Genomic DNA, 17,422 nt, shown 5'->3' with positions numbered 1-17,422 from the left:
AGAGACGGGCAGCTCGTTCTTCCAATGGCGTGTCGAGGAGCCGGGTCCCTCACAGAGGCGATGGCGCCGGGGTGCTGAGGGGAGCCCCGGGGGCAGCCGGAGCTGAGGGCTCCCCTCAGCCCCACCCGGGGCTCTGCCACCTCCATGGCTCCCCTCAGCCCCACCCGGGGCTCCCCTTGGATCCCCCCCCAGGCTCCCCTCAGCCCCCTGGGGCTCCCCCAGCCCTCACATCCCATCGCTCCCTCCGACTCCTACCATCTTCACCCACCGTTCCCCCAAGCAGGCCCCCCAGATCCCCCAAGCAGGGTCCCACACCCCTGGGGCTCTCCCAACCCCGGGGGGGGGGGTCCATCCACCCCATCTGCCTGCTGAGGCTGCGGCTCTGAGCAGGGTCCAGCCCACGCAGGTACGTACAAACCACAATGACCACGAGCTCTGCCCCAGCACCCCCTTTATCGTCCCGGCCCTGACTCAACCTGTTGCCTCCCCCACGGTGAGCGCCCTCCCCAGGGAACGACACCGGCCGTCACCAGGGAGGGGACATGGGCTGGGGGTTCTGCAGGTAGGACATCACCACGGCTGAGATGGAGAGCCTGGAGAGGGGAGAAACACCAGCCCGGGCTTCAGAGACCCCCGCAAAACCAGGATGGTCTCCCCGCTGTCCCCTCCGCAGGGGATGCGGCACCCCAGGGCCGGATCCAGAGCTGCTGGCACTCACATGAAACTGCTCATCATCTGCTTGGTGTCCTCAGAGCTGCGGGAGTTGGCAAAGCTGATGAAGGAGCAGTAGACGGCGATCCAGGCACACCACTTCAGCTGCAGGCAGAGGGGTACAGCGTGGGGACCCCTTGGGTACGGCATGGGGACACCCTGGAGATGGCCCCTGTCCCCTCCTTGTTCCTTGGCCACCTCAAAACCCGCTGGGGATGGCCCCTGTCCCCTTGAACCCCCCTGGGGACAGCCCCTCTCCCCCATTGACCGTCGACCACCCAAACACCCCCGGGGATGGTCCCTGTGCCCCTGAACCCCCCCGGGGATGGTCCTTGTGCCCCCACGGCCCTCAGCCACCCCAGAACCCCCCCAGGGACAGTCCTCAGCCCCCAAAATATCATCCCACCGCCCACCCCGGGCCGGTCCGGTGCCTCCCGGGGCTAGTGCCCACCCTGGGCAGGTGTCCCCCCACCCCGCCCGGTGCCGGTGCCCCCCGGGACCACTACCGGTGCCCCCACCTTAAGCATGAGCCCGCACATGCTGAAGACCATCCCCAGCAGGTTCATGTAGTCGGGCGTCGGGTCCTCCAGCGCCGGGTTGGTCTCGGTGGCCGGCGGCTTGTACCTGGGGGCGGCACCGTCAGACGGGCCAGGGCCCCTGTCCCCCCCCGGTGTCCTCCCCCCGTGCCCCGGTCCCACCTGGCCACCCGCGCCGGTCGCCGCGGGTCCGCCATGCCGCCCCGCCGCCCGCTTCCGCCGCCGCCGCCGGAAGAGGCGCCGGCCCCGGTCCCGGTCCCGGCCCCGGCCCGCCATGGCCTTCCCGCGGCCGCGGCCCGCCCGTCCCGAGCTGCCGCGGCGGCGGGTCCGGACGCTGGAGTGCGGGCAGGGCGCGGTGCGGGCCGTTCGCTTTAACGGTGGGACCGGCGGGGGCGAGCAAAGGGGGATCCGGGATGGGGGGGGAGTGCGGACCCAGGCCCTATTCCGGAGGGGGGGGGGGGGAGGAGCGGGGCCCGCACCCCATCCCGGGGACAAGGGGACCCCAATTCCTTGACCCCATCCCAGGGGGAGGAAGGGGCAGGGGCACACTCCCAGTCCCCATCCCAGAGGGGAGGTAAGAGGTCCCGGGCTCCTGTCCCTGAGGGGGTGGTGACTGGGGACCGCAGCTCCTGCGGAGGGGGTGCCTATTTGGGGTGCCGGGGGGATCATCTCAGTCCCCCCCTCCCCAGTGGACGGGAACTACTGCCTGACCTGCGGCAGCGACAAGTCCCTGAAGCTCTGGAACCCACACAAGGGCACAGCCCTGCGCACCTACCAGGGGCACGGGTACGAGGTGCTGGATGCCGCCGGGTAAGGGGCAGGGGGCTGTGGGGACCCCCACCCCTCGGGGATCCCCCCAGCCCCACTGACAGGGCACCCCGTCCCCCCCAGCTCCTTTGACAACAGCCAGCTCTGCTCCTGCGGGGCTGACAAGACCGTGGCACTGTGGGATGTAGCCACCGGACAAGTGGTCCGCAAGTACCGGGGACACGTGGGGGTGAGGACATGGGGCAGCGGGGGCGAGGGGTCCGGGGGGACTTGGGGGGGTCAGGGGTCCCTGCAGGGTGCTGACTCCCTGCTTGTTTCGCAGAAAGTGAACTGCGTCCAGTTCAATGAGGAGGCCACCATCATTGTGTCTGGTAAGGAAGCGGTCTCGGGGGGTCCTGCCAGCACCAGAGCCCCCCCTTGACACCCCCTTTTCCCCCCGGCCCCCCACCAGGCTCCATCGACTCCACTGTCCGATGCTGGGACTGCCGCTCCCGCCGCCCTGACCCCGTCCAGGTCCTGGATGAGGCCAAGGACGGCATCTCCAGCGTGAAGGTCTCTGACCACGAGATCCTGTCGGGGTGAGGGATGGGGATGCACTCAGGGGATGGGACACGCTCAGGGGGGACAGGGCCAGCAGGGCCCCCTGGGATTGGGGTCAGCAGGACTCCCCCTGCACTAACACCCCCTCTCTGCAGCTCCGTGGACGGCCGTGTCCGGCGCTACGACCTGCGTGCTGGCCAGCTCTACTCTGACTACATAGGGAGTGAGTGAGGGGGTGTGGGACACCAGCGTGGGGGGCTCCCAAGGTGTGTGTGGGGGGTGTCTCCCCAGGACACCCACAAATTCCCATCTGCTTCCAGGCCCCATCACCAGCGTCTGCTTCAGCAAGGATGGGCAGTGCGCCCTGGCTGCCAGCCTTGACTCCACCCTGCGCCTGCTGGACAAGGAAACAGGGGAGCTGCTGGGCGAGTACGAGCCCCCTCCCCATGGCCCTGCGCCCCCCTGGGGGGCTGTGGGGGGGCCTCTACCTCACCCCGTCCCCCCCACAGGTACATGGGCCACCGCAGCATGACGTACCGGCTGGACTGCGTGCTGAGCGAGCAGGACACCCATGTGGGCAGCGCCTCCGAGGATGGCAATGTCTACTTCTGGGACCTGGTGGAGGTGAGTGGGCAAGGGGGGGCCAAGCCTGCACCTGGGGGGTCCCAGGGGAGCCCCCCCACATCCTCACACCCCCCCTGCAGGGTTCACTTGTGCTCAGCCTGGCAGTGGGCCGCAGCGTGGTGCAGTCACTCTCCTTCCACCCCACCCTGCCCTGCCTGCTCACTGCCACCGAGGGCCAGGTCCAGCTCTGGCGCGAGGAGAGCTTCCAGCCTGAGGGGGACGCTGCCATGTGATGCGGGTTTGGGGGGGCACCCGCAGTGCCCATCTGCATCCCCAGGTAACGAAGAATAAACCCACAGTGTGGAGAAACTGCAGTGCTTTATTGGGAGCGCACAGAGCTGCGCGGACCCCCGAGCAGCTTAAATAAATACAAGCGCTGGGGAGGGGGGAACAGGTGGACAGTGGCGGGGGGGGGGCACGGACAGGTGGACGGTGCTGCAGGGGTCCCAGCTCCCCCATTCCCCTGCTCGGGGGAGTCACCCCGCGCTCTCCTGCTTGGCACGCACTGGCGTTTGGGACGCGGGGAGCGGCGCCTGGGGGCATTGAGATGGGAGCCCCTGCAGAGGTAGTGGGGGCTCGGCCCTCCCAAATTGGGGGGTTTGCCCCCCACCCGGAGATGGGGGGCTCAGCCCCCAAGGACACTCCACCACTGGCTCAGTCTGCTGGCGTCTCCAATGGAAAGGCATCAGCTCTCTGGGCAAACGTCTCCGCCACCAGCAGCGGAAAGACCAGGGAGGCGTCAGCGTAGACCTAGGCAGAGAAGAGGGGATGAGGATGGGGAAGCCCCCTCCAGGCACCCCAAATTCCGCCCCCCACCCCAGAACCCCCCCCCCATCCCACCTTGACAGGGGTGGCATCCATACGGATCTTGCCCCAAGACACAGCCTCATCCGGCCGCGCCCCCGAGTCGGAGCCGTCGAACTCCTGCGCCGTGTTGACATAGACAGAGAAATCGGCTCCGTTCCTCTGCGGGGTGAGGAGCAGGGTGAGCTCCTGCGCCCCCTCCCCATCCTCGGGGGTGCCCCGCACCCCCTCCCCATCCCCCAGGACACGGGAGGGGCCCCCACCCCCCTCACCATGAGGTTGGCGTTGGCAATGTGGTGCTTCACCAGCCCCCCGCCCAGGATGATCATCCCCGTCTTCCTGGCGAAGATGGCCTGGGTGTTAATGAGGCGCAGGTCTACGGGCAGAGGTGGCTGTCAGGGGACCCTGGTGCTGGGGGGGGACACCCTGGCATCAGGGGGGCAGGACCCCAGCGTCGGCAGCAGGGTGGGGACGGGACCCTGGCATCTGGGGACACACTCACCCTCCACAATGTCGAGCACCAGCCCCGGGTGTTTGTAGGAGTGGAAGAAGATCATGTCTCCCAGGGAGCCATCAGTGAGAGCCGGGCTCAGCACCGGGATGTTGTTCTGGAAAGGGGACGCGGTGACGGGCAGTGACACCCACGGTGACGCCCGCAGTGACCACCCCCCCCATCCCCACCTACCTTCTGCGCCCAGTAGCAGACCGACTCGGGGTTGTTGATCTCCTTGCCCAACCGCGCAATCATCCTGGAGGGGGTCCACCTCACGCCCTGCCAGACCACCACGCTCAGGACCCCCAGCCAGGGAGGACCCAGCTGCCCGGGCCCCTCGCACCCCCCCCCCGAGCCAGGGAGGACCCAGGCATCCGGGCCAGCCACCCCCACCTGCGTTTCCTGCTCGTCCACCATCTGCTCCAGGATAGGCATTAGCCAGTCTTCGAACTTACAGTAGTTGTCGTTGGGCACCAGCAGGTTCCCAATCCTGGGGAAGGAACAGTCTCAGCCCAGGAGGGGACCCCGGTGTCTGGGAGAGGACCCCGGCACCCCATACCTGTTGATGCCGCTCTGGCGCAGGTCCTGGCCCCGCAGGCTGAAGTCCCCGATGTAGGTGGGCGCCAGGCACTTGATGAGGTCCTCCTCCACCCCCCCCGCCGTGGTCACCAGCACGTCCACCTGCCCCGGGTGGCGACGGCGTCAGGACTTCAGGGACACCCCAGGGAGAAGGCGGGGGGGGGCTCGAAGGACCCTAGAGCAAGCTGGGGGACACCTCGGGGCAGGGCTGAGCCCCCAGGAATGCTGGGGACCCCAAAGGCCGTGAGGGGACAGGGGTGGGACCCCAGGACCAGGCTGGGGACCCCCCCGGATCTGACAGGGACCCGAGGAACAGCTTGGGGACCTCGGGGATGCCCTCGGGAGCCACGCATCCCCCTGGGAACCCTGCAGGGACCTCAGGGACAGGGCGGGGACCTTGGGGTCGGCCCGGGAGACACCCCAAGGACCTGAGGGTTCCCCCCTCGCACCCCACCAGGGACTTCGGCGACAGCCCCGGGGCAGGTGGAGCCCCGGCCGGACCCCGCCGCCACGCCAGGCCCCACGCACCATGTTGTGCTGCACCAGGTAGCGGATAGTCTCCCGGACGCCGGAGCTGATGAGGTTGGAGGTGAAGCCCAGGAAGATGGTGCAGCCCGAGGGGGGCCGGGGCCCCCCCAGCCCAGCCCGGCTCCGCTCCTCCTCGCTCAGCGGCTCCAGCTTCGCCGCGATCTGCGGGCGCGGGGGGGGCGGTGGTCAGGACCGGCTCCAGCCGCGCCCCGGACCCCCTCCCGTCGCCCCGGGACCCCGCCGCCCCCCGGCCCCGGCGCGCCCACCATCCGGTGGATCTCGGCGACGGCCTGGGCGAAGCTGGTGGCCTGGAAGCCGGTGGTACGGAAGGAACGGAGCAGCGCGGCGTGGTCCGGGCCGCCGGCGAAGTCATACCCGCGCACCGGGAGGCTCTCGCCCGGGAGGGGCCCGCTCGGCTTCAGCACGGCCCGCAGGGCCGCGGCGGGGGCCTGCCCCGGCGTCGCCATGGGGCTCCGGCCGCCTTCACTCCGCCGCGCCGCCGCTGCGCGCCGCCATCTTGGCCCGCCCCCACCAGCGCCGCGCCGCGCACTGCGGCTGCGCGCCGCCATCTTCCTGCCCCCCTCCCCCCGCTCTCCGCCGTACAGCTGCTCTCCCCCCGCTCTCTGGCGTACAGCTGCGCGCCGCCATCTTGAAGACGGGACGGTGGCCGCGGAGGGGCAATCGACTCCCAGAAACGAAGGGCCTCGCCTGCGGGGATGGCACTGGACGGCGGTTACCCCGAAACCTCCCCCAAACCGCCCAACTTCGCCCCAAAACCACGGATGCCCCCGCGGGGGGGGGGAAGACGACGACGGCACACGCAACCTCCGCTCCAGTCAAATCCTTTTAATACCAATGAACAGGCAGCAACTTCCAGCCCCACCAAGGGCCCAAGGCTGGGCCCGTCTCCTCCATGTCGGGGGGGGGCACAGATGGGACCCCGCGCCCGGCGGGAGACAGACCCCCCCCCCCGGCGCCGGGGAGCCCCCCCAGCCCCGCTTCCCAGGCAGTGTGAGAGTGTGAGCATGTGGCCATAGCGGCATGTCAGGTCCGGAGCCTCCACACCTCGACCGAGAGGCCTCCCGAGGCAGCTGCCACCACGTCGCCCTCCACGCTGATCTGGGGGGGAGGTCGAGAGGAGCGGGGGGGGGGGGGCACCTCCGGGGCAGGGGGCCTGCTGGGGGGACACCCCCTGACCCAGGGGGACACTTCCCCACCCCAGGGAGCCCCCAGTGCAAGGACCAGCACAGCAGATGCTGTGGCAGGACCGAGACTGGGGGGAGCCAGGATGCCTGCACACGCATGTGCGAGCGGATGTGTGTGCACACGTGTGTGCAAGGGAGCAAGTGCCTCCTTACCCCATTAAGCACGTCGTCATGCGTCCAGGAGCAAATGGTGCGGGGAGGGTCTGTAGGGACGTGTATCTGCAAGAGAGCAAAAGCTGTTCGCAGTCCTCTAGCCCCCCACACAAGGGTCAGCAGGCCCTCCCCAGCGCAGCACTGTGTGACGGGGACAGAGGGACCCTCACCCGCAGCGTCCTGTCGGTGGACGTGGTATAGAGGGACCCCAGCGAGTGCCAGAGCCCCGTGATCTGCAACCGGTGCCCCACGTCAAAGTACTGCAGGAGAGGGCACGTAAAAACATACCGTGAGGCACTGGGGGGCACCTGAGCCCTCCCCTGCATCCCCCAACCCCCTTGGGGTCCCTACCCGGGCGGGCTGGAAGCTGCCAGTGCTGTTCCTGAAGACGTACACTCGGCCGTGGTTGTCCCCTGCCCAGAGCTGCGTCCCCTGGTACGACATGGAGAGCAGGTAGTTTTCCAGCTAGGAGGAAGGAATAAGCATTAGCGGGGGCAGATCCTGCTGCACCCCAAATCTCAGGGCCCCAACTGCAGCAGTGATGGAGAAGGGAGTCCCCAGCCCTGTCCCCCATCCCCCCCCGTTTTGGGGGGCAGCAGGACCCACCTGCAGCCGCTGAAGGACCCCATCGCCCCGTCGGTCAAAGACAACAAGAGTCCGGTCCTCGCTGCCCGACACGATGAGCCGGTCATCAGCCGCCAAGGACAGAACGGCGCTAGCATGGGGCTTGTAGCTGCACACCAGAGCCTGGCCGGCTGACAGCAGAGGGGGGTTGAGCCAGAGGCCCCCCCCCCAGCACCTCCCCCAATCCCAGGGACAACCCCCATCCCGGGCAGGACCAACCTCGCGGGTCGTAAACAGTCACCGTCTTGTCATACGTCCCGGTGACAAGGACGTCGGGGCGGTAGGATAGGCACAGCACAGCTGCCTTCTCCCTGGGGGTGAGGGAAGGGCTGGGCTCAGCCAGAACCTCACCCCAGGGACCCCCCCCAAGCCTCCCTGGGCCCCTCCCAGCTGTTACCTGATCTCCCCAAACTGCTGCCCCTCGGCTTCCAGGTCCCACAGCTTCACAGTGCTGTCCCACGAGCCCGAGCACACCTTGTTCTCTTGGGAGGCCAAACACCAGACCCAGCCCTGCGAGGGAGAGCCCAAGCCCACCACCGCTCCCAAAACCACTCCAGGACCCCCCAGCGGCTCCCCAAGGGGGGCAACTGAGCCGCGAGGAGAGGGGATAATGGCTGCACCCCCCACCTTGTGAGTCCCGTTGCGCTCGGTGCCCAGTGCCTTCACCAGCACCTTGCCAGGGGCCCGGCCCAGCTGCCGCAGGTCCCACAGGTTGACGTTGCGGTCGCGGGCGCCTGAAACGCAGAGGGTCCCTCCCTACCAGTTGGGACACACACACACAGAGGTAAGACGGGGACCACCCCCCAGAACTGGGGAACCCCCCAGGCCCAGCCTGGCCCCACCTGCAGCAGAAGGACGGAGTCAACGGAGGCAAAGTGTCCCTCGTCCAGGGAGAAGTGCTCCATGGGGGTCCCGCCGCCCCCCCAGCGCTGCAGGTGCTCCTCCAGGTCCACGCAGGCGGCCGACCAGTCGAACCCCTCCTCTGCAGAGAAACGGGGGGGTCAGGGGCAGCCTCCTGAACTGATGGGGGGATCTGGGGCATTGGGGGGGTCCTTAACCTGCCCTCTTCACCTCACACAGTGCTCCATAGCCACCTCAAGGTTCAGCAGAGTGGGGGACGTGGGGCGCTGGGACATGAGTTATGGGGAAATGGGGGGTCACTGGGGGCCCTCAATTTGCCACAGGGGTCAAAGAGGGACCCCAACTCCCCACATTCGTCCTCTGCAGCACCTCACAGCCCCCTTGGGGTCGGCAAAGCCGGGAAAACGGAGTATTAGGGATGTCCCCAACCCACTATGGGGAAATGTTTTGGGGTCTCCAGCCCCCCCGCGTGGAAACACAATGTCCGGGTCGCCCCCCCAGACCCACCTTCCAGGACGGGGAAGGGGCCCCGGGCACTGCGCTGCAGACGGAGCCGCCAGGCCACGGCGTCCCGGGCCACCTCCCGCAGCGCCCGGCAGACGTGGGGCAGGACCCCCCGCACCTCCCGCGCCCCCAGGTACCCGCAGATCTCCAGCAGCAGCTCCAGCGGCAGTGCCAGCAGGCCCCCCGCGCCCCCCCCGCCCGGGGGCGGCCTTTTCAGCCCCGAGGGAGGACGCGGGGGGGGAGCGGGGGGGCTGGGTCCCGGGGTCGGGGCGGCGGGGGGCGGCGGGGGCCGGCTTGGGGGGGTCCCCGGGCCCCGCAGTCGGTTGACGTACTCCTGCGCCTGCCGGTCGGGGTCGTCGGGCGCGGGGGCCCCCTCCATGGCTGGGGGTGGGGGTGTCAGCACCTCCCACACCCCAGAGGCGGGGGTCCCCGTCCCCCCCCGCGCCCCGAGCACGGCCCTCACCCCCCGTTACCGGCCCCCCACCCCCGGCCCATAACACCGGGATTCGCCCCAAAGCGGGACCCCCAGAGCCCCGTGACCACCCCCTCCCCCGGACCCCCCCCAATAGGATACCCCAACACCCAGGTACTCCCTGAACTCCCGGTACCGGCACCCGCCCCAACACCCGAGACCCCCCGCCCCTGTCATCAAAGCCCCCGCAGCCGCGTTCCCGCCCTCACTTCATGCCCCCCCCCTTCCCCGCCCCCGCAAGGTCCGGTGTTCCCCCGAGCCCCCTCCCGGTACCGGGGCGCGGCCCGGCCCGGCCCCGCCGCGTCCCGTCGCCACGGCCACGGCGGGATCCGCTTCCGGCGCGCGGGCGGCTTCGCGCCGCCCCCATGTGACCGGCGCCTCGCCCAATGCGAGAGATGCTCGTCGTGACGTTATCCAAAGGCGCCGGAAGGGGGCCACGTGCAGCAGCCGAACCACCGCGAAGGGCGGCAGCGGCCCCGGGCGGGGAAGTGACAAACCCCCCCCCCCCCCAACACCCCCCCCCCCCTCGGCGGGAACAAACGGCACGGAGACGGCGGACGGTCAACAACGGACTCTCTTTGCCGAGCAGGAACGAGGGGGCGCGGCTCAACCGGGCCCGCCCCCCCCCAGGACGCGGCCTCCTCCCCGCCCCCCCCCCCCCGGCGGTCCCTGCGGGGCGCTCTCCCCCCGCCCCTCCCCCCGCCCTGTAAACGGTAAAAAACGGAACAAAACGGGGAAAAAAACACAAGAAACGTGGCACCGACTCGCTCACGACGAAGCACAATGGCGGCGGCTCGGCCCCCCCGGCCCCCCGCCCCCCCCCGGGGCCCTCCCGCCCCCCCCGGGGCACCCCGCGCCCCCCCGGCCGGGGCTGCTCTATATGTTCCTATAGGTTTATCTCCATAAACGTGTGCATGGGTACGGGGTGGGGGGGGGCACCATGCGGGGGGGGGAACAGGAACATCCTACAGTGGAAAAGGGGGGGGGGGGTGTCGCCCCCGCCCCCCACCCAGGCCACCCCATTTTTGGACCCTTTTGCCCCGGTTTTTTGCTTCCCCTCCCCCCAGGGTTTTGGGGTGCCCCTGCCATGGGTCCATCCCTCCCCCGCGGCTGCCATGGACCCCCCCCCACCCCCAGTCCCTCCCCCCCTTCTCCCCCCCGGGGGTGAAACCGATCTCGGGGCCCCCCCCCCCCCCCCCCCGGGGCGGCTGGGGACAGGGTGATGGTGGTGGTGGGGCACCGTGCCGTGGCCCCCCCACGCGGCTCCTCCCGCCCCCCCGAACCCCCCCGGGCACGGCGCGGGGTCGCCCGCTCACGGCCGCCGTCCCGACGGCCTCCCGGCGCCGACCTGTAAGAGAGGGGAGAGGGGTCAGGGGGGGTCTGTCGTGCTGGGGGGGGGTCCACTTGTCTACCCCCCCCATTTTGGGGTGCTGCCCCCTCCTCCCAGACCTGGTTCCAGTGCCTCCGCCTGGCCTAGACCCCGTAAAACGCCGCCAGCCGGTCCTTGAGCAGGGGCGGGAACTGCTCCGAAAACTGCTGCCAGTTCTCCTCTCCCACCTGGTCCTTGAAGCCGTGGAGGATCTGGCACGGGGCAGGGGGGGTTAACAATGAGGGGGAGGCCCTGCTGAGCAGCCCCGCAGCATGGGGGGGTCCCCAATTCCCCCCATTTTCCCAGCTGACCTTATAGAACATGTCCCGCAGGTCATCCTTGGGGCTCACCCAGGATGCAACGGCATCACAGAAGAATATGAAGTCCTGGGGGGGGGCAGGATGACACACGGGGTGGGGTATGACACACGGGGTGGGGGATGACAAGGGGGCAAAATGGGGGAGTGACAGGGACAAAATCAGGGGGTGATAGGGAGAGGGGCCTGGGCCCAGGGACCCCCCCATTCTGCATAGAGCCAGGCTGAAGCTGAGGTCCCCCCCCCTTATCTTCTCCTCTGGGGGCTGCCCCTGAGCCCCCCCCCCATGGCTTAAGGTGCCCCCCCCCCAACTGCTAGGTACCCCCCCAAAACTGCTGGGTGCCCCCCCCCATACCTGCACAACCCCTCCGGGGTTCACGCCGATCATCACACAGATGCCACGGAAAGCAGAGTCCTTCTCCTCGTTGTCTCGGATGTTACGGAGGGATGTGCACCTTGAGGGGGGGGGGAATTGGGGTTCAGCGACCCCCCCTTCCCAGGAGGACATGGGGACCCCCAGAACAGCCCCCCCCAAACTCACCAAGGCCGGATGAATTGCTGCAGCATGGGGGCCACCTCCTGCGGGCAGACGAAGCCCAGGCGGCCAATGGTGATGGCTGCGGGCAGAGGGAGAGGTTTGGGGGGCTGTGCACGGCAGGCCCCCCCCCCGCAAACAGCACCCCCTGCCTTGGGGTCCCGCTGTGCCCCCCCCCCAGCCTCACCCGTGTTCTCCAGGAGGGTTTTGGGGGTGTTGGGGCGGTTGATGATCTCCACCAGGTTGTTCAGCACCATCTGGACATAGGGCTGCATCTCCGCCCCTGCCGGGAGGGGATGGGGGGGTTTGTCAGGGTGGGGGGGCTCAGCTGAGCGCCTGTGGGGCCGGGGACACACACGAACAAAACTCACCCATCTGCATGCAGATCTCCCCGATGGCCCAGGTTGCGTTGTTGCAGACGGAGATGAACTCGGGGTTGAGGTTGGTGCCCAGGATAGGCATGAACTCGGCTAGGGGGAAGCAGGGTCAGCGGCAGGGCCCCCCCCCCGGCCATCACATCCTTTCAGGGTCCCCCTGCTTTGCCACCCCTCTCCCAGGGGTACCCCCGCAGCCCTGGCACCTACCGATGCAGGGCTTGACGTGCACAAAGCAGGCCTTGGTGAGGTCGCCCAGGAGAGCGAAGGAGCTCTGCCGCACCTCAGGCATGGTGTCCTGCGGGGAGCAGGCAGGGATGGGGGTGAGCACCGCGGAGGGTCCCGGCAGCCCCCAGGCCAGGAGGGGGGGGTCCCGAGGGGGGGCCCTCACCTGCATGCACTGGAAGAGCAGTGTCATGATGTTGCTGCGAGCCACCAGCTGCTCCACGTGGCAGCCGAGACCCTCGGCCAAACCACTCAGCAGGTCCAGGGCCACGATCATGAAGTCCTTGTCGGGGGCCTCATACTGCTCGGGGTGCTGGTTGTACATCTGTGGGGAAGGTGGGGAGAGGCATGGTCACCCCACGGTGGGGGGGGCACACCCCACAGCACCCGGGGAAGGTGGGGGCCGCGGCTCACCATGGCCTGAGCCAGCGTCTTCTGGACCAGGGTGACGCAGCGCTGGTAGACAGGCTCGCAGTAGGGCAGAAAGCCGCTCTGCAGGGCGGTGGCCACCGAGGACAGGCACTGCGGGCAGGGGGGGGGACAGCAGGGGGGTGGGAGGAGGCAAAGGGGACAGACACCCCCCCCCCCGCCACCACCCTCTGCACCCCACGGCTCACCTCCAGCAGCGGGAAGAGGTCCTTGTCCTCGTCCTTCAGTTCGTTCCACTTCTGGATGAGCGGAGGCATCAGCTTCTGGATGTATTCCTGCACCCCGGGGTAGAGAGGCTGTCACAGCGGGGGGGACACAAGGGGGGGGATGTGGGGGGCACAGGGCCGCTCCCCCTCAGCCCAGGGACCATCAGACCAGAGAGATCCACACTGCGGGTTCGGGATTCGAATGTCTGTTGTCACTTGTCATCACCGGTCCCGGGCTGGGGCACCGTGGGGAGCGAGAGGACCACCAGGATGGGGCCCCCCCCCATATCGTACCGGCTGGTTGAGGTGATGCCCCACAGAGTCAGCGAGGGTCCCGATGGCATCATAGAGGATCAGCAGGTTCTTGTGCTGGTACTTGCCGAAGGCGAAGACCAGCGTGTCCAGGATGAAGCTGAGGTACGGCACCAGCTCCGTGCAGGCCTCCTCCTCCAGTGTGGCAAAGGCGCTGGGTGGGGGGAGAAAGGGTCAGCAGCACCCCCCGGGCCAGAGCCGAGCCCCCTGCACGCCCCCACTCTGGGTCAGACAGTACGAATACGCCATCATCACAGTGACTCAACACATCAATTTTATCATCCTGCCCAGAGAAGGGCTCAGATCCAGCAGATCCTGCCCAAAAAATGCCACAGGCGGTCCCAAATTGTCCCCCAGCCCTTACCTGCACGCTGCCTCCTGCACCCGCTTGTTGCTGTCGAGGATGCGCTTGAGCAGCTCGGTCATGAGGGGCTTGAGGTACATGTCAGGGGGCTGGCTGACCACCCAGTGGGCGTAGCGGCTCAGGGTCCAGCAGGCGATGGAGCGCACCAGCGCCTTCTTGTCCGACAGGCATTGGATGAGGTGGGGGATCAGCTCCGGCAGGTAGGGCACCATGCCCTGCATGCAGCCTGGAGGGCACAGGGAGGCTCAGAGACCCCCAGCGCCGGCACGGCGGTGGCTTGGGGACAGCCCATTGCAGGCAGCGTGGCACCCACCTTCCGCGATGGCCCCCAGAACGAGGATGCCTGACTCCTTGATGACCCACTCGGGGTGGAAGAGGAGCTCCTTAAGCAGTGGGAGGAGGTGGGGGAGCAGCTCTTCCCGGAAGACATTGGCCAGGACGTCCAGCGCGGCAGCTGAGCACTTCCCTGCCGGGCAGGCAAGAGGGATTGGGGTTAATCCCTCCCAAACAGGCACCATCTCACCTCGGGGTAACCCCCAGGGTTCACCAGAGCCCAAAGCTGTGGCCAGGACCCCTAGCGAGCCCATACTCAGGTTCCAGTCTGAGAGCGTGTCGTCATCATCTTCATCCTCCGTGTCATCAGGGTCCTGTGGCCGTTCCTCCTCGTGCTGCAGTGTCACCGTGCGGGACTTGTGGAAGCGGGGCTTGATGTCCTGCTCGCTGTCAGGAATGGCCTCGTCCTCCTCCACATCACCCTGCAGGGACAGGGGACATCACGTCGCACCACGGAGACTCCCAACCTCCCATCCCAGGGACCCCTGGCCCCCATGGATCAGACAGTACGAACACAACAGCCATCACCGGCATCAGCTCTGAATCTGTCATCATGTCCAGAAGGTCTCGGGGCAGCTCCTGCCTTGCCCCAGTCCCTCCAGTTAACCAGTACCAGCCCCCGAGAGCTGGAGGAGGGATGGGGAGCCAGGCACTCTGACATTCTCACCCTGACCTCGTACCTTGAGCAGGATGATGTCAATCTCCGAGTACTTCATGCCATTCACCAGGATGGGGATGAGCCTGGGGGGAGAGCAAAGGGGGGAATTGAGGGGCTGGGGGGCAGGTCGGGGGGGGCCAGGGGACGAGAAGGGGCCGTCCCGAGCACTCACTGCACCAGGTGGGAGGTCAGCACCTCCTTGCAGATGGGCTGCTCGGCCAGCGTCAGCCAGAACTCGCAGGCCTCCAGCGCCACGTTCTCGTCGCTGTCCTGTGTCCGCTGCAGCATGTACTGCAGGGGGCAGGGGGGCACGTCAGCCCCCCAGCTCACCTGTCTGGGGGTCCCAGGGACACCCACCTGGCCTCTCTGCCTCACCTGGATGATGCTGTGCATGTGAGGGATGAGGCGGTCGATGCGGACCTCCAGCAGCATCACCAGCGCGCGGCACACATTCTTCCGCACCTCGGGGTCCTCGTCCACCGCCAGAGCAAAGAGGTGCTGTGGGGGGGGACACACGAGCCCATTTACTGGCGTCTGCCCTCGGGGCCATGCCAGGGGGGCTCCCAGGGGTTCCCCCCACCCAGCTGCTCACCTCGATGAAGGTGTCAATGTTCTCCATCAGCGCCTGAGCCCGGTCCATGATGAACTGGTTGACACAGGCGATGGCGTGGGACCTGGGGGGAGACAGACCATGGCGGGGGGTGGTCTGGCAGGCTCGTTAGCTAACGATGCAAAGCCAGGAGGGGGGTTCAGCCCAGCCACCTGCCCCTCCTGGACTCCCAGCACTGAATTAACTCACGAGAGAGAAATGTGCTCTGGGCTGAATAATCTCTTGTCCCAGTCCAGACTTGGGAACACACACACACAGGCTTCCCATGGGATGATGTGGGGACATGGGGATGGGCTGAGCTGGAGCTGCCCAGCCTGGGGGGGGCCCAAATCCCCATGTCAGCCCAGTGCAGGTACAGATAAGAGCCAGACCACCCATCGCAGGGAGGGACAGAGACAAGGGGACCCCGAGGCAAACCACAACCAGTGGCAGGGGGCACAGGAACAGCTCCCACCTCATTGAACAGCCATATAATAGCTCTGGCCACAGCCCCCCAACATTCCCACCCGGCTGGCCCCCCCCCAACCCCTCTGCACCCAACCGTGGGACTGCAGGGGGACACGTGTCCCCCCGGTCCAGCATACACATACCTGATCTTAGGGCTGCAGTGCTTGAAGAACTGGAGGAACTTGGGGATCATGACGTTGAGCGGCCGGTTGAGCGCATCGCTGTCCAGGAGCTCAGAGGAGTCCTCGCAGATCTTCTGCAGGGCCCCGAACGCCCCCTGCGCGCCAGAGGGGCGTCAGAGCTGGTCGCAGCCCCCCCGGACCCCCCAGCCGGCCCCGCGCACCTCGCATGTGTTGTAGTCCTCCGAGTTGAGCAGGTTGCAGAGCTGCGGCAGCAGCTCCGGCCACATCTGCAGCTCCCCCTTGGAGGCGATGGTGGTGATGAGGATGCCTGTGGACGGGTCGTTAGCGCGGGGAGGGCTGAGGGTCCCCGGGGGGGCCCCTGCCCCGTCTCACCGATGGTGGCCCGGATGAGGGAGGATGCATCCCCGATGTTGTTGAGACACTCCTGCTTGATGAACTCGGCCACAGGCTGGGGGAAGCTCTGGTAGTGCGCCTTGACATTGTTCTTCAGGATCAGGCCGCTGAGCGAGCGTGTTGGCTCATCTGGGGGGGGGCGTGAGTTGTTAAGGGGGGGCTGCAACATTCATCCTCTCCCCTTCTACCTCCCTGAGCCTGAAACAGGCAGGCTCAGCTCCTGCATCCACCTCTGCCACCCCCCAAATGCCTCTGCCACCCTCCTGGGACCCAGCAGACCCCAAACCCCCCCCCCACTGGCCGCAGAGCAACCCACCTTCAGACTTGAGCCGTGTAAGCACGAAGATCAGGTAATTGTTGAAGTCGGGGAATTGGTTCAGCTGCTTCAGCTTCTGCCCCAGGCGGTTAAGGACTGGGACGAGGACGGGGATGGGGACGCTGCCCCGCGACAAGAACAGGGACAGGAATGCTGTCCCGGATTAATGTGGCCGAACCCCAGGCCCCCCCCCCCGCCCCGTTCCCCAGGTCCAGCCCCTCTGGAGCTCAAGCCGGCCTGGTCTCCTGTGGCTACTGACCCCGTTAACAGAGGAAATCCCCAATTCTTCTTTCCCCGGCTCAAATGGGGATAGGCACATGTGTGTGCCGCCCCCAAGTCCCCCCCTCCCCAGAGGTCCCAGCCCCCCACCTCAGGATACGTCCTGCACGACGCGCTGCGTGGCTGTGTTGGGAGACTGCGAGTCCTTCAGCAGCTGCAGGACCTGCTGCAGGCCCTGCTCGTCCGGCTGCCAGTCCATGGCGACTGGGGGTGGGGGGGTCCTGGGGGTCACCGGCTGGGGTGGAAGTGGGGGGGCACAAACCCCAGATCCCTGCGGGGGCGGGGAAGGCGGGGGAAGCAGAACAGCGATCTACCGGCAGCGCCGGCTGCAAGCAGCGGCCGCGGGGGGACGCCCCCGGGACGAACACGCTTCCCGCGGGGGGCTGTGTGTGTGTGTGAGGCATAGCGGCCCCCCCATCAGCGCGGCCGGAGGCGCAGCGGGCCCCGTCCACGCGGCAGCGGGGGCGGGAGGACGGCGGCGGGGACGCGCCGCGCACGTGGGGACGGGGATGCCCCGGTAAAAGCGCGGGGCGGCGGGGCGGGAGGGGGTGGACGCACAGGGGGACATGGAGGAGGACCGATATCCCGCCTACTGCCCCCCCCCGAGACTACGAACGCCCCCGGCCGTGCCAGCACCCCCACCCCAGCGGGCCTCCCCCCGCACCCCCGTTTGCTTCCCAGCCCAGCTCCCCCCCCCCACCTCCCCGGTTT

The 17,422-nt window shown here is 68.1% G+C and overlaps 5 protein-coding genes and 1 non-coding gene across 8 annotated transcripts; 1 reads left to right on the top strand and 5 right to left on the bottom strand.

The window, feature by feature from the left end:
- Positions 1 to 434: 434 nt before the first annotated feature.
- WDR83OS (WD repeat domain 83 opposite strand) lies at positions 435 to 1,554 on the bottom strand. Its single transcript, XM_069797395.1, has 4 exons — positions 1,410 to 1,554; positions 1,230 to 1,335; positions 719 to 816; positions 435 to 593 (listed from the first exon to the last, which is right to left on the bottom strand). Exons 1-4 carry the CDS (start codon positions 1,442 to 1,444, stop codon positions 527 to 529), a joined length of 306 nt encoding a protein of 101 aa, XP_069653496.1. The 5' UTR covers positions 1,445 to 1,554; the 3' UTR covers positions 435 to 526.
- On the top strand, positions 1,496 to 3,488 carry WDR83 (WD repeat domain 83). The gene is made up of 9 exons (XM_069797385.1): positions 1,496 to 1,624; positions 1,937 to 2,057; positions 2,139 to 2,244; positions 2,338 to 2,386; positions 2,467 to 2,593; positions 2,711 to 2,778; positions 2,876 to 2,984; positions 3,065 to 3,179; positions 3,260 to 3,488. The coding sequence occupies exons 1-9, from the start codon at positions 1,522 to 1,524 to the stop codon at positions 3,410 to 3,412; spliced, it is 951 nt and encodes a 316-aa protein (XP_069653486.1). The 5' UTR covers positions 1,496 to 1,521; the 3' UTR covers positions 3,413 to 3,488.
- On the bottom strand, positions 3,481 to 6,158 carry DHPS (deoxyhypusine synthase). Of its 3 annotated transcripts, none has more exons than XM_069797374.1 (9): positions 5,850 to 6,158; positions 5,584 to 5,745; positions 5,036 to 5,157; positions 4,870 to 4,966; positions 4,669 to 4,755; positions 4,486 to 4,591; positions 4,256 to 4,359; positions 4,020 to 4,145; positions 3,481 to 3,929 (listed from the first exon to the last, which is right to left on the bottom strand). In XM_069797374.1, the coding sequence occupies exons 1-9, from the start codon at positions 6,150 to 6,152 to the stop codon at positions 3,834 to 3,836; spliced, it is 1,203 nt and encodes a 400-aa protein (XP_069653475.1). In that variant the 5' UTR covers positions 6,153 to 6,158; the 3' UTR covers positions 3,481 to 3,833. The 3 variants fall into 3 exon arrangements, with proteins under 3 accessions (XP_069653475.1, XP_069653477.1, XP_069653476.1); XM_069797376.1 differs by having other exon boundaries at positions 5,959 to 6,096; XM_069797375.1 differs by lacking the exons at positions 3,481 to 3,929; positions 4,020 to 4,145 and having other exon boundaries at positions 4,256 to 4,388.
- Positions 6,159 to 6,414: 256 nt separating this feature from the next.
- FBXW9 (F-box and WD repeat domain containing 9) lies at positions 6,415 to 9,857 on the bottom strand. Its single transcript, XM_069797369.1, has 11 exons — positions 9,676 to 9,857; positions 8,934 to 9,311; positions 8,408 to 8,547; positions 8,193 to 8,321; positions 7,963 to 8,075; positions 7,785 to 7,876; positions 7,548 to 7,696; positions 7,293 to 7,406; positions 7,112 to 7,201; positions 6,942 to 7,007; positions 6,415 to 6,702 (listed from the first exon to the last, which is right to left on the bottom strand). The coding sequence occupies exons 1-11, from the start codon at positions 9,767 to 9,769 to the stop codon at positions 6,628 to 6,630; spliced, it is 1,440 nt and encodes a 479-aa protein (XP_069653470.1). The 5' UTR covers positions 9,770 to 9,857; the 3' UTR covers positions 6,415 to 6,627.
- A 738-nt stretch (positions 9,858 to 10,595) lies between these two features.
- TNPO2 (transportin 2) lies at positions 10,596 to 17,250 on the bottom strand. The gene is made up of 24 exons (XM_069797360.1): positions 16,812 to 17,250; positions 16,433 to 16,508; positions 16,096 to 16,245; positions 15,924 to 16,030; positions 15,724 to 15,857; positions 15,116 to 15,197; positions 14,899 to 15,021; positions 14,696 to 14,814; positions 14,546 to 14,606; positions 14,122 to 14,287; positions 13,846 to 13,998; positions 13,533 to 13,758; positions 13,151 to 13,322; positions 12,839 to 12,925; positions 12,636 to 12,743; positions 12,388 to 12,546; positions 12,207 to 12,294; positions 11,994 to 12,092; positions 11,810 to 11,905; positions 11,629 to 11,704; positions 11,443 to 11,542; positions 11,083 to 11,157; positions 10,852 to 10,983; positions 10,596 to 10,750 (listed from the first exon to the last, which is right to left on the bottom strand). The coding sequence occupies exons 1-23, from the start codon at positions 16,908 to 16,910 to the stop codon at positions 10,876 to 10,878; spliced, it is 2,664 nt and encodes an 887-aa protein (XP_069653461.1). The 5' UTR covers positions 16,911 to 17,250; the 3' UTR covers positions 10,596 to 10,750; positions 10,852 to 10,875.
- Positions 14,360 to 14,426, bottom strand: LOC138687947 (small nucleolar RNA SNORD41). Its single transcript, XR_011326994.1, has one exon. It is a non-coding gene; the product is annotated as a small nucleolar RNA SNORD41 (small nucleolar RNA).
- Positions 17,251 to 17,422: the final 172 nt, after the last annotated feature.

Source organism: Haliaeetus albicilla, chromosome 11 (genome assembly GCF_947461875.1).
Source record: "Haliaeetus albicilla chromosome 11, bHalAlb1.1, whole genome shotgun sequence".
Taxonomy (NCBI): domain Eukaryota; kingdom Metazoa; phylum Chordata; class Aves; order Accipitriformes; family Accipitridae; genus Haliaeetus; species Haliaeetus albicilla.
This window is presented reverse-complemented; position numbering and strand designations above follow the sequence as displayed.

Coding starts and splice junctions, on each gene's coding strand:
- WDR83OS (XM_069797395.1), bottom strand. CDS start 1,444: ATGGCGGACCCGCGGCGACCGGCGCGGGTGGCCAG. Junction 1,336..1,409: donor CGACCGGCGCGGGTGGCCAG/GTGGGACCGGGG, acceptor TGCCGCCCCCAG/GTACAAGCCGCCGGCCACCG. Junction 817..1,229: donor TGTGCGGGCTCATGCTTAAG/GTGGGGGCACCG, acceptor CTCTGCCTGCAG/CTGAAGTGGTGTGCCTGGAT.
- WDR83 (XM_069797385.1), top strand. CDS start 1,522: ATGGCCTTCCCGCGGCCGCGGCCCGCCCGTCCCGAGCTGCCGCGGCGG. Junction 2,245..2,337: donor AGTACCGGGGACACGTGGGG/GTGAGGACATGG, acceptor CTTGTTTCGCAG/AAAGTGAACTGCGTCCAGTT. Junction 2,387..2,466: donor GGCCACCATCATTGTGTCTG/GTAAGGAAGCGG, acceptor GCCCCCCACCAG/GCTCCATCGACTCCACTGTC.
- DHPS (XM_069797374.1), bottom strand. CDS start 6,152: ATGGCGGCGCGCAGCCGCAGTGCGCGGCGCGGCGCTGGTGGGGGCGGG. Junction 4,756..4,869: donor TGGACGAGCAGGAAACGCAG/GTGGGGGTGGCT, acceptor GTGGTCTGGCAG/GGCGTGAGGTGGACCCCCTC. Junction 4,146..4,255: donor TTGCCAACGCCAACCTCATG/GTGAGGGGGGTG, acceptor CTCACCCCGCAG/AGGAACGGAGCCGATTTCTC.
- FBXW9 (XM_069797369.1), bottom strand. CDS start 9,769: ATGGGGGCGGCGCGAAGCCGCCCGCGCGCCGGAAGCGGATCCCGCCGT. Junction 7,697..7,784: donor GACTGTTTACGACCCGCGAG/GTTGGTCCTGCC, acceptor CTCTGCTGTCAG/CCGGCCAGGCTCTGGTGTGC. Junction 7,407..7,547: donor GGGTCCTTCAGCGGCTGCAG/GTGGGTCCTGCT, acceptor CCTTCCTCCTAG/CTGGAAAACTACCTGCTCTC.
- TNPO2 (XM_069797360.1), bottom strand. CDS start 16,910: ATGGACTGGCAGCCGGACGAGCAGGGCCTGCAGCAGGTCCTGCAGCTG. Junction 16,246..16,432: donor TACACGGCTCAAGTCTGAAG/GTGGGTTGCTCT, acceptor GCCCCCCCCCAG/ATGAGCCAACACGCTCGCTC. Junction 12,547..12,635: donor AGACGCTGGCTCAGGCCATG/GTGAGCCGCGGC, acceptor CCTTCCCCACAG/ATGTACAACCAGCACCCCGA.